Consider the following 13,663-nt stretch of genomic DNA (forward strand, 5'->3'; position numbering starts at 1 on the left):
TGTAACTACTCTGCACTGTTGTCGAAATAAAAGACAGCTTTTGTGGCACCACTAGCCCTATGTGCGGTTGCAGTTGACCATGGAATCATGTCTATATTACAGGCACACCTATAAACGCAGACATATTGCTCATCTGTACAGCTGCTGAAAATGGGATGTTGCACATTTAAAACAGTTTAGACTTTCATGTGGGCTTCTCGCTGCAGGTGTTCTCCAAACGAGATGTCAGACTTTTGTAAGCCTTTTTCATTAACATACTGCATATTGTTCAACACGTCTCTAGCATTAGGCTGTCAGAAATTGCACTTGCAGAAAACCATTGTGTTATCTTATTGCAGAATCAGATTCCCTCTGCAGATGACACGCTAGTTGATTTAAACATTCGAAAGGATTAAAAAAAATATACAGGGAATAATAGTAATTATATTTTACTTGCTGTGCCAGTTTGCCTTATTACAGATGTGTGGATAAGGCTTGTATTGATATTATATATTGATCCTAGGTTTCCAACTTGTCACTCTGAGGTTAGATTTTCTACCCATGATAACTTGGTAAGGAATTATTTGTAAACCACTAAAACGAAGTCTAAACTCCACCTAGTTGTTGTTTTTTGGTTGTCCTTGAAACCTTTATCTGACTGTTTTACTATAATTTTCTGGCATGTACATGTAATTTGTTGTGTGAATCAACACACAGAATTAGATGTTTTTTTCAACTGGATGACAACTTTCAATCATATTCTGTAAATAGCCATATAAGCAGAAGTGACAAGTTTTGCAACTTATGATGAATATTTAATGAAAATGTAAAATATGAATATATTTTATATTTGATCTTTTGTAAATGGAATACTCATTATAGATAGATAGATAGATAGATAGATAGATAGATAGATAGATAGATAGATAGATAGATAGATAGATAGATAGATAGATAGATAGATAGATAGATAGATAGATAGATAGATAGATAATGAGTATTACATTTACAAAAGTTCAAATATAAAATGAACACATAAATTACATACACATACAGTATATATAATAGTGTGAACTGGCACAGCATAGGAAAATATAACTAAGATTATTCTCTATTTTTATTTTATATTTCAAATGTTTAACTAAAAATTGTGAGATCTACAGAGGGAATCTGTTTCTGCAATAAGGTATGAATGTTTTCCTACAGATTGCTCACAGAATATCTACAGTACAACCTACTTTGGCAGGGCATAGCAAGTCTGACAGATAATACTGTAATTGCTGGTTGTCTATATTGTTTGTCAGGATAATAATCACAAAATGAATTCAATTTAAACTACCAAAGGGAATTACTCTGAATTTCACACTTCAATACAGTATATTTATATACCAGATATTATTTCTGTAATGCGTATACCCATGCTGGATGCAGTGGGTGAAGTGAAACTACTGTACCAGACCTCATGGAGAACATGCCCTCTCTGACTAATGTTGCTTATTGAAGCTACACTAATGAATTTAGAGCGAATTAGGTATCGTCACGACCACCACACCTGTGTGCACGTAACTGTGTATGTGAAAGGGGTTAAAACTTGCAACTGACTCACCTCTCCGCACGGCACAAAAAATGGAGCAATAACTCCCCAAAACCATCACACGACAGACACCTCAATACGTTGCCACCACTACTGAATAATTGAAGGTCTTACCCGCAGGGTATCGGTACCGTGTTAGCCGAGCTTTAATAATCAAAAATGAATAGACAATACCGTTCTGTGGCTAACAAAATGCTTTTATTTGTGCGAGCTTTCGAGATACACTGATCTCTTCTTCCAGCGATATTACAATGAATGAAGTAAAAAAAAAAGGTTTTAACTTTAAAACAGTGCATCCTGGAATGTGATCTGTGATTGAAGTCTATCCCTCCCCATGTGCAGTATGCTTTTTTATGACTTGAGGTGTTAAATGGTCCCTGAATGTTAGTGATGTAAGAGTATCTGTTTGTGTGTGTGTGTGTGTGTGTGTATGTAATAAAAATGGTGAAGAGCCCACAGTGTATACAGCGCTTTACAAAAGGTGTGTGGAGTGGGAGTGTATATCAATGGTGTGGGTAGGTGTGGAAATGTTATATATATATATATATATATACAGTGTTCATAAAATAACAAGGTATCAAAACAGAACCTACGAGATCCCTCCAAAGAGGTATTGGATTTGAAATATGTGAACTCACGCTATGGACATAACACTCCTCTACGTTTAATTATGCCCAAACTTTGCCTCTGTCACAACAACATGCTGACCTTTTGTGGGTGTGTCTTATCTCCCACTCTGCAATATTTTATAACCTTTGAGGCTGGGAGAGAGAATTATTTTTAAACTCAAATGAATCTGAGAGTATAAAATACCCTTTAACTCTATCCTCCCTTTAACCCTTAGATTAATGCTTGATAGGTCTAATTTTAATCTTTGAGGAGGAAGCAAATATTTGACATATGTAACTCAGACAACTGTCATATTTGGTATTGCACTCGTCTAGCTTTGCCCGCCACATATCTATATTTTTTTATCCTTGTGATTTATATCAGATTTGATTTATCATACATTTTAAAATCTGTAAGGAAATAGAGAATGCCCTCTCTGTCACCTTTTGTCTGCTAACCAGGCACAGTGTCAGGGATGTTGATGCTGCCTTTGAAGATTGATCTGGCAGAAAAGTATACTGTCTGTAGTCAGCTCACTGTCAACATGGTTCTTCTTTTTATGATTTTATTGACCCATAATGACAAAACCAGGTCAACCCAGGTGATCTCACAGGAGACATAGACAAATAGATTGTTTTAAACGGATAGTTAACCCCTTGGTTGCTGTACGGGCAACACACCTGAACATGTTAAAGGCATTAAGTTGGCAGGTAGTGTGTTGTGTAAGATTATAAATTTAAGGGGCTCAACCTACAAAAGCAAAAACAAGCACCACCTGCAGACTGAATCATTTATTTTCATGAGTATCTTTGCAACATCACAGTAATTATTGCATTTATCAACTGTTTATGATTTGGGTTTGGTTTTTCAAAATGTTTTAGAGCAAAGATTATAAACTTCGGGTGATCACAAAAATATAATTGGAATTTCTAGAACTCAAAAGTATGAATGCCCATTATTTCAATATGATTGTTTTTTATTCAAAGCACTACAAATAAAGATGAATATAAAAAAAAGTTCTGTGTGCTGAGCACACGCATTTTAAGTGAAACTTCTTTGTCTTTGGTCACTGTTTTGTCACAGATGTTGTATTTGTGATGGTGATATTTTTAATTAAAATTCAAAACACAATGTCAGTGACAAAACACAAAGAAGTTTGACTTAGAACGCGCGTGCTCAGCACACACCTCTGTTTTAGCTATTTGCACTTCTATAGTTATACTAATTGTGTATGTATCTGTGTGTGTGTGCGTCTGTCTGTGTGTGTGCGTCTCTGTGTGCATGCGTCTGCGTGTCTGTGTGTGTGCGTGTCTCTGTGTGTGTGTGTGTGTCTCTCTGGTGCGTGCCTCTGTGCCTGACTCTGGAGCCACTGTACCTGCCTCTGGTGCCTCTGTGCCTGCCTACGGTGCCTCTGTGCCTGCCTACGGTGCTTCTGTGGGTGCCTCTGTGCCTGCCTCTTGTGCCTCTGTGCCTGCCTCTGGTGCCACTGTGGGTGCCTCTGTGTCTTCCTCTGGTGCCTCTGTGCCTGCCTACGGTGCCTCTGTGCCTGCCTCTGGTGCCACTGTGGGTGCCTCTGTGTCTGCCTCTCGTGCCTCTGGTGCCTCTGTGCCTGCTTCTGGTGCCTCTGTCTCCCAAGCTGGGTTGCTGTTGCTCCTGCCGTGAGCAGTGCGCCAAACCGGCGGCTGCTGTGCATGTGTGCCGAGCCCGGCCACCACTGTGCATGTGCGCGGAGCCTGGCCGCCACTGCACATGTGCGCCGAGGCCGGCATGGTCACTCGCGTTACAGTTTTTCGTTACAAGGTAAGGATTTTTTTCCCATGAAATCACTGTAGGTGCCAACTTCAAAAGCATAAATACCATGCATTACCCAGTTATTGTTATTATTAACATACTGTGTGGTCAAAATATTAAAATGTAGTCTAATAATCTATTCAGTGTGCAGTATATACAAAATATGTGTGATAAAAGGAAAGGAAAGCCAGAAATACATATTTAAAAAAAAAAATCTTTACACAAAATAACAAATCAAGGTATCTAAAACTATTCTCTCTGGTCTCTTTAGTACAAAATGATGATACATATCTTTCTATTTTTACGTTTTTATTGTGTTTAGTTCTTTAATTTGCTTCCCAGCTGAATAACTTATGTGCAAACTTTAAGAGTGCAGTTGTGCCTGTCAAATGTTATTAGTTATGCAGAGGATTTTACCTTTGGGCTTGTAAACTCTGACCGAACATACAACATTGCTGTTACAAACAATGATTGCAGATGACAGAAATCCCTTGGTTCATGTACTTCTGGAAGGCAAATGTAAGAGCAGAGGCCATTAGCATCACATACGATTGCATAACAAAGTACAACAAAAGGGATGATACAATGTTTTTAGCTTGTGTCAAAAAATATGTTCTTTGGAAATTCATACAAACTTCGGATTGGATTAATAGCAATACCACCAATAAATCAGCTTTTATATATATAGTGTGTGTGTGTGTGTGTGTGTGTGTGTGTGTGTGTGTGAGTGTGTGTGTGAGTGTGAGTGTGAGTGTGAGTGTGTGTGTGAGTGAGTGAGTGAGTGAGTGAGTGAGTGAGTGAGTGAGTGTGTGTGTGTGTGAGTGAGTGAGTGAGTGAGTGAGTGAGTGTGTGAGTGTGTGTGTGAGTGTGTGAGTGTGTGTGTGAGTGTGTGTGTGAGTGTGTGTGTGAGTGTGTGTGTGAGTGTGTGTGTGTGTGTGTGAGTGTGTGAGTGTGTGAGTGTGTGAGTGTGTGAGTGTGTGAGTGTGTGAGTGTGTGAGTGTGTGAGTGTGTGAGTGTATAAAACAAAGCAGCGCTAACACATACAGGTCATGCCCTAATACAGTACACTTATCTCTAAGTACCAAGTACAGATCCCAGAGTTCAGTCCATCAAACACAGGTCCAGTGAAAAAGGGGTATTCATTAGAAAAACAAAGGGGAAAGATTCCCAATAGCCAGGTCCAATCCAATTGTAGGAGGGGGCTGCTCATCCACGGGAGAATCACTCCCAAACCAGTACTGTATAGGGGAAAAAAGAGAAAAAGCTCACTCCCCTAGTACATTATCTTATGATGCAGATAAAATAAAATGTATTTAAATAAATGTAAGGTAGATAATACACACTTACAAGACATAAAGAGTAAAATTCATGTAAAGGTATCTTTACACACAGACTCCTGGTACAGATCAGCTGAGATGGATGGGGGAGACCTTTATGTATACCCACTGAAAGCCAGTTGCCTTTAGACCTGCTGCTGGAATGCTCACACACAGCAGAAACGACCGCAGACAGAGTCACAGTGAGAGCAGGCACAGTGGGAGATGGTAACGGTCTCACCTCTTGCAGCTGATCAACACGAGGTGCCAGAGGCAATCTCAGTATACACGAGTCCCTTAGTTAGCAGCGGAACACCACGCACACTATGTGCTTGCGCAATGACGTCACAGTTCTACATGCTTTAAGCGCCGACGAAAAGAAACATTTGCAAGACACCTTTTCTTTTTGAAAGCCCTGATACTGTGCATGATTACAATACCTGGACTGTTAAAAGGACATTTCTTCTTCTGTTCCTCATTGTGACAGGAGGACACCAGTGACAGGAGCACACCACATAAGAATACCCCATTGGTTGAAGATCCCAGATGTCTAATTCTCTGATTCCCAAACACATTTTCAAAACATCTGAATAGGTTATATTGCCATGTTAAGGCTATGAAACTCTAGATATCTCTGCCTCAGGTGTATTGCTCGAGGCATTGTAATTGTGAATGAATTAAATATTGCGATAATTTAAACAAGATACTGTAGCATACTGTGGGGTTCAGAATGACCATTGACAAATGTGAGAGGTTCCAGGTAGGCTAAATCCTTGCTGCTGCAGACCGCGCGGAGGTATCCGCACGCGGCACAATCCCATTGCTTAAGGCATTGATCGCGCCCATAGACCCTGCGCGTGGCAGCAGGGGGGGGGGATGCGTGTTGCGCTAGGAAGCAGTTAACACTGTGGGCAAACCAGCTCCATGAGGTCACTGGCATGCCCCAAGACACGCCCCCCGACGGCTGTCTAGACTGTCCGGAAAATGCACCCGCTTCATGCGGGTGACGTCACGGACGCTCACACCTCCACGCAGGCGAAGGCAGTTTGAACCTGACCTTAGGTAGTGCGACTTCAAATTCTTTTATTACAGTACCTGTGCAAGGATTTTAAAATGTCCAAGACTGTGTAGTGTTTGAAAGAGGACATGAGTCTGCTAATCTATGTGAATGTCAAATAATAAACAAAGGGCCATATTTACTGAAGAGTGCCGAGCTCTTACACACCATTGAGCCAGTTGAAGTGAATACGGTCTTAATGTGAGCATAGTCTTAACACAGATTAGTAATGATTGGAGTTACAGAACTCAAACTGAGCATTTTCTATGTAAATTGTGACCCACAGAGTTGCCCTAATTTAGTTTTTATTTTGCATACCGAGATGGTGAGAATCAGATTCAGCAGTCTTCATGCAGCAGAAACAAAGTACAGTCTTAGACAATTTTAGCTCACATAGCAGGATGTATGTATGTATGTATGTCTTTATTTATAGAGCACCATTTATGTACATAGCGCTTCACAGCAGTAATATACACGACAATCATATAAATAGCAAATAATATAAATAACACATAATGGGAAGAAGCACTTTAGACATAAAAGTAACATTTAGGAAAAGGAGTCCCTGCTCCGAAGAGCTTACAATCTAGTTGGTAGGCAGGAAGAACGTACGGAGACAGTAGGAGGGCGTTCTAGTAAGTGCGTCTGGAGGGGGCCAAGCTTTATGTATCTGGTGTAAAGTAATAGCCGCGGAGCTACTTATATGCTTCGTTAAGCAGGTGTGTTTTAAGGTGGGTCTTTAAGGTGATAGAGAGGTGCTAGTCGGGTATTGAAGATAGATAAGAGAGGCCAAATGTGTCAGCAGCGATAACATGACCATTCCCCGTTTGGGTGTGGGATAACTTCCCTGTTGGAGCAGTGTGACTGACGAGCCCCAGGAAATTAGCATTTCCCCATGATGTACCCAGTGGCGGATTTCCCATTAGGCTGAGTAGACTATAGCCCAATTTTTGGAGGGGTGGCAATTTGTGGGGGAGAAAGTGTGTATGGGAGCCTTACCTTTTGTGGAGCAGCCCCCTCCTGTAGCATTGCATCATCATGGCGACCACATGTCAAATGACGCCACGACGCGGCATTGCCATGACAATGCGGCATCTCATGCCGTTAATATGCTAGGGCAGAGGACCGCCCCCAAGCCTACGGGTGGCAGAAATGTAAGCCCACCATTGGATGTACCCAGTGCGTCAATAGGGCGCTGAACAGATTAAATACAATGGGTAAGGTGCCTGCTGCTTGTGCAGAGATTGGGAACTTCAGGGTGTGTGATCTTATGAATAGTTTTGGGAGGTATTCACTGTATTGCTGCAATAATAGATTGCTGGTAGAGATGTGAAAATTTGCACACGTTCGGATTGCAATTTTCTTTTTGGGAATTTTGAAAGTTCCAAAATTCACGATAATTGGATGAAACTGTCGAATTTCAGCCCAACACTTTGTTGCTTAAAAGTTTGAAAATGTATTCGCTTTCATCCAATGCCTGAAAATATGGCTTTTAGAGGAGAAAAAGAAAGCTAGACTCCTATTACTGGAGTACACTCGTTCTTCCTCTCTTCCCCCTCTCCTCTACAGCAAGCCCCACATTTTTGGACAGGAGTGAACCTGCTCCATTAATTTAGCAAATACCTTGTGAGCCTGTCCCATTCTGTCAACAAAAAAGTGCAAATTTGTGTACTGCGAAACTTTCGCACATCTCTAATTCCTGGGAAATTTTTATTTGACCAACTTTTAAGAATAGCAACTCCTGTCAAAGACTTTTACAAGTTTACTATGAAATACATTCACTAGTTTTCACATGACCGTTCTTTATAAAGTTGGATCTTTTTATACGGATTACCAGGAAATCAGAGGATTCTAATTGGTTCACTTTCCAAGCATGAATAAAGAGAGCTGGGAAACAGAGCTGCCCGTTATCTACTGCTTAATGTTTAGCTTCTTCCATCAATATCACAATAATAACACAAATACAAATCACCAAAATGTATTGCAAATATAAATGGCTCCATTGTTTATCTATTAACTTATTCCTGACAGGTTCCCTTGGCTTTTTTTGAGCAGCCAAAATAAAGTCGCTTGAGTGTAAGTTTTAAGGCTCTATATGTGAAGGCCTACAGAGGTCGGGAAGAGCATGCTATTGTCTTAAGTAAAATACTAAAAATACGTAGGGTCATACAGTATATATATGAAGTGTTGCTTAGCTGTCAGACATCTTACAAGCTATTCATTTTAATAGTTAGTATGGTGTCTTAAGGTTTTGCCTTGTTAAGTAAATTTGGTCCAGAATGCTAACACTTTTTATGCTCAAGTTGTGAGCGAGAATGAATACAAACTGCATAGGCCGTCAATTATATGTACAGTATAGTGCAAGTGTGGTGGAGCCCAATTTATGTTTCTAATGCCCAATTTGTTTTTAATGTATGTATTTTTTTGGGTTGTTTCTTCAAATCTCATTTAATTTGATCCACCGTGTTCTTTATCCTACTGTTAATAAGGCAACCATTTTAAATACAACCATACTGTACATCAACAAGACAATGTAAAAAATGGATGTGAAATATATCATTTGTTAAGGGTATCTTCTTGTCTTCCTTTACACAGTGCCAGCAGGCTTAATCTAAATGGGTGTGAATACTGTATGAAGTGGAAGGCCTCGGCCACGGTGGCGCTGAGCGGGCGGGCGCACTCACTGCACCCACTTGGCGCTTAGAGCAAGCAAATTTGATTTTGCTGCTCGCAAGCACGTCACGTGAGCGGTTCGCCCAATGAGGACGAACCAGCTCCATGACGTCGTGGCCTCGCCCCCAGGCGGGCACGTGCCTAGCCGGCCACGAATCGCCCGGCAGGTCTTAGAACACGAGCACCAGCTTGCCTGTTCCCTGTCTGCCTCAGCCTAAGCCAGGTTCCTCAAAAACTAACACTGTACAGGAACATTTATAGAATCGCCACTTTGCACAGCAAACGGCACTGTATATAGCAAGGGTCATCTTGCCATCTCTCCCCTATAGCTTTAGGTGCTTTATTCTATATCCTCTGAAGCAGCTGATCAGGCCATTTTTGGCCGTAACTTCTTATTGAAGTCGATTGGTACATTGCACTATATAGAATTAGCGCCTATTGGGCTGATTCTATATGTGCTGAAGAGACCGGTTGGGCCACACATCTAGAATTAGCCCCATAGAATCTAACATTTACCATATCCTTCCTACTTAACTGGTAGTAGTTCTGAAATTAGCGCTCTCCGTGCTTTTTTTTGATGTGTGTAATTTTTATTGCTGTCATTTTAGTTTTGATGCCGCGTGTTAATGTAGTTATAACACTGTAACAGGTTACATGTGCTGTTTTAGTTTTAGGACGTTGAGATTAAGGATGGGCAGGTTTCAAATCTGAACTTTGAATTTTGGAACAAATTTTGCAATCTAAATGAAAATCGAGCCAATACCCGAGAGGCTCCACTTTGAATTCATTTATTTGGTGTTTTTTGTTTTTCATTTTAATAAACTGGACAAAGTTTAGCTTTTACGAAGAGGGAAACACCGCAAACGTTTGAGAAAAGTTTTACATTTGAGAAAGCTTAGATTTGGAATTAATTAATTGGCTTATTTTTAGTTTTTTTTCAATAACTACACAAACCCAAACCAGTCAAGTTCTGGCAAAACTAAAAACTATTTTTTTTTTTTTTTATAAGAACGAAAACCAAAACACCAGTGAATGTGCCCCAACCTCATTTGGGATTTATGGTTAATTACAAACATTTTTTTTTTTATTCGTCCAGTAATTGAAAACAGATAACATTAAAATGTTGTTACTTGTGGTTGTACTGTATACCATTAACTCTTCTTTAAATGTGTTTTTCAGGAGTTTGCTGCACTGACAAAGGAGTTGAACGCATGCAGGGAGCAACTTCTGGAAAAAGAAGAGGAGATTTCAGAACTCAAAGCAGAAAGGAACAACACAAGAGTAAGAACATGTGCTGACATTTTGATTTCAGTAAAATTCCTAGCAATCGTGTGGGTCAAAACAAAAATCTGTGTCTGTAAAAATGTCTTACAAGCTATGGGCTCTATGTATAAAAGGCAAAAGGTTTGCTTTTCAAATCATTACTCTGTCGCTACTGTACTTACGCTTCAATATACCTGTGTCCGGCAGCTTCTATGTACTCATCTTAGGTGAGCCAATGTCAGGTATGTCTGGGTCTGCCTGCGACGTCATGAGGGATTTATGGAGCAAGTAGGAGGAGTTAGGGTAGAGTAGGATATTAACATATTGGCGCAGGTCTCTATATTATATAATGTGCGGCCTGCGTTACTTTTCTTGATGACTTTCTGCGTTAGTTTTCTCGTCACTTTAAATGTGGCATGAATTTTTTTTGTTTGTTTTAGTGCAGAATATGTCAAATTCTAAAACAGTGGAAATACACTTCATAAATATATTACGTTTCAGACAGAAAAAAATGCAAATTTTTGTGCACAACTGCATCAGCGCACACGTGCCTCTTGATACATAGGGCCAGATCCACAAAAGGGTGCTGAGCTTTATAACGCTTTCACTCCCACTCATATGAGTGGGAGCTGCGACGTGCGAAATCGTTGCACCCTTTTGTGGATCTGGGCCATAGAGCACATTGTATCTTTTGATTATCAAACTAGTGCAACACCTGTGTAGAGAATAGCATCAGATTTATCACATTATGTTAAAAAAATCTTTATTTTAGAGGGTTTGTTTATCTGGTTTTATCAACCCGATGCTACCGTATTTGTGCCTCAATTTTGCACAGTTTTTTTCAGTTGGGATATATTGATATATAGCTTTTCCTGAATGTTATTCACTTGCTATGGGTTTTTTTTTTTTAATAAGGATGAATTCAAGTTTTAGCCTGATGAATGAAGGAACTTCTATATCTTTATGCCTCTACTTTATATGTCTTGTCTTTGTCATATCTGTTTGCTACTGTATGTATATATAGCTAAATGAAAGGGGTGGATACACATACACATGTAGTGTAACTTACGTTCAGGAATAAGAAGTACTCTGTACAGAATTTGAGAAGCTGCACAGCTCTAAGGATTCCCTATTTAGAATGATATGATACTGTATGGCTAGACAAACTATATACAGTACTGGGTCTGCAGTCCTGATTTAGAGTTACGTAAATTGTGTTACTTTTGCAGCAAGTGTAAATAAAGAAAAATGCTTTTGCAAATGAAATGAAAAGCCTGGCAAAACAGTAAGCACATTATTCCTAGCCTTGGAGCCTAGTACGTGTTGCTACAACTGTAATAACATATTTTGGTTTGATTAGAGTAAAAATGCTATTTTTGTTTACTCTCCGCTAATCAAATAGCAAAGGCTATCAATTGCAAAAAATCTTACAATGACAAAATATGAAAAGTAAGAGTTGGCATCAGGGCTGCAGACAGCTTTCAACAGGGCCCCCTCACACTCCACCCCCTCTATCTCACACCACATCTCATCCTCTCCCTTCTGCCTCTCTCACTCCCCTCACCTTCTCCGACCTACTTATCCCCCCCTTCTGCCCACCTCTCCCCCTACCTGCCCACCTCTCCCTCCCCTCCTGCCCACCTCTCCCTCCCCCTCCTGCCCACCTCTTCTTTCCCCCCTCTTGCCCACCTCTTCCTTTCCCTCCCCTCCTGCCCACGTCTCCCTCCTGCCCACCTCTCCTTCCCCCTTGTCTGCCCAACTCTCTCCCCCCTCCTTCCCACCTCTCCCTCTGTCACCCCTCACCTCTCCCTCCCCCTCACCTCTCCCTCTGTCCCACCTCTCCTTCCGTCCCACCTATCTCTCCCCTTCCCATCCACCTCTCCCTCCACCCCCCCTCACACCCTCCTCTCCCTCCACCCCACCTCTCTTCCCCTCCCACCCACCTCCCCACCCCCCTCCATCCACCTCTCCCGCCCACCACCTCACCCCTCCCTGCCCACCTCTCCCATTCATCTCCCTCCCTCCACCTCTTACTGACCTCTACTTCCACCCCCTCCTGCCCACCTCTACCTTCATGCTCTCCTGCCCACCTTTCTCTTCCCACCACTCACTCCCCCCTCCTGCCCACCTCACCCTTCCCCCCTCCTGCCCACCTCACCCTCCTGTCTACCTCTCCCCCTCCAGCCCACCTGCCCCCGCTCCCACCTGCCTGTCTCCCCTCTCCCTCCTGCCCACCTGTCTATCCCTCCTGCCCACATCTCCCCCCTCCTCTCCATCTCTCCCCCTCCTGCAAATCTCTCCCCCCCCTCCTGCCCATCTCTCTCCCCCCCTCTCTCCCCCCTCCTGCCCACCTCTCTCACCAACCTCTCTCCTGCCCACCTCTCTCCCACCTCCTGCCCACCTCTCCCCCTTGAACAATTTTTAATGCCATAAAATGTGACAATCATAAGATTTGAGTTTAATTACAATTAAAATATGCTGCAAACAGACATACTGTAAATAATGTATTTTTATATTTAAACATTTCCATTTCATATACAAATATTGTATAGCAGAACTGCATATAAATTGTGAGCAATTTAGTAGGACTGCATTTTACAATTAAATATATGTTTCAGAGAAATTAATTACAAAGTGCACAATAAGATTTTATGTTATTAATGACTTTAGGTACCTATTACTACTCAGTGTTACCACATGACTGCTGTTACTGTTGTTACCAGGTCAAAAAAAGATGATATCCTTTTTAGAAGAGAGAATTCATGAGCTATCTTTAGAACTAAGTGATGACATGTTGAGAGAACAAAGCTTTATCAGCATAAAAGAGCTAAAGGCCACATATAAAAAAATGCAGCTTTAAACTTAACACTATCCTGTTACGATAAGTATGGGGTGGCCCAAGGGCTGCATGCAGCCCTTCAGTGCTTTATGTGCGGCCCCTCAAGGGTTAAAAAAAAACTGGGGGCTCTGACTGCAGACAGTGCAAAAAGACCATAGAAGAGGAGAACCCATAGCACCCCCTAACCCAGCTCCTCTCCTGAGTTCCTATGGACCAGCGACTCCTGGTGTGCTCCCAAGCAGCACAGGGTACAGTGAATGTACACCCTGCCGCTAAGAGCGCAATGTGGTGCTGGCTTTTGACTGGAGAGCAAGGTAGGGACTATCGCCACACTGCCCAATCCCCTCCTGTGTCCCACTGCCTCATCTCCCCATGTCACCCCCTATTCCCCCCTCCTCATGTGTCACCCCCTCTTCATGTATCACTCCCTCTTCCCCCTACCTCATGTCACACCCTCTCCCCCCTCCTTATGTCACACCTTCTTCCCATCCTCCTCTTGTCACACCCGCTTCCCCCCCATCTCATGTCACACCCTCTTCCCC

At 41.8% G+C, this 13,663-nt stretch overlaps 1 protein-coding gene across 4 annotated transcripts in view; it reads left to right on the forward strand.

Moving 5' to 3' along the window:
• PPFIA2 (PPFI scaffold protein A2) overlaps window positions 1-13,663 on the forward strand; it is a 401,131-nt gene that overhangs the window by 187,035 nt on the left and 200,433 nt on the right. For all 4 annotated transcript variants that reach the window (XR_012801707.1, XM_075600502.1, XM_075600503.1 and 1 more), the window contains one exon: window positions 10,199-10,300. Coding sequence is in view for 3 of the 4 variants with exons in the window: in XM_075600502.1 (XP_075456617.1) it covers window positions 10,199-10,300 (102 nt within the window). In the remaining variant the exon portion in view is untranslated. The remainder of the gene's footprint in view (window positions 1-10,198; window positions 10,301-13,663) is intronic.

This window comes from Ascaphus truei, chromosome 5 (assembly GCF_040206685.1).
Source record: "Ascaphus truei isolate aAscTru1 chromosome 5, aAscTru1.hap1, whole genome shotgun sequence".
NCBI classification, from domain to species: domain Eukaryota; kingdom Metazoa; phylum Chordata; class Amphibia; order Anura; family Ascaphidae; genus Ascaphus; species Ascaphus truei.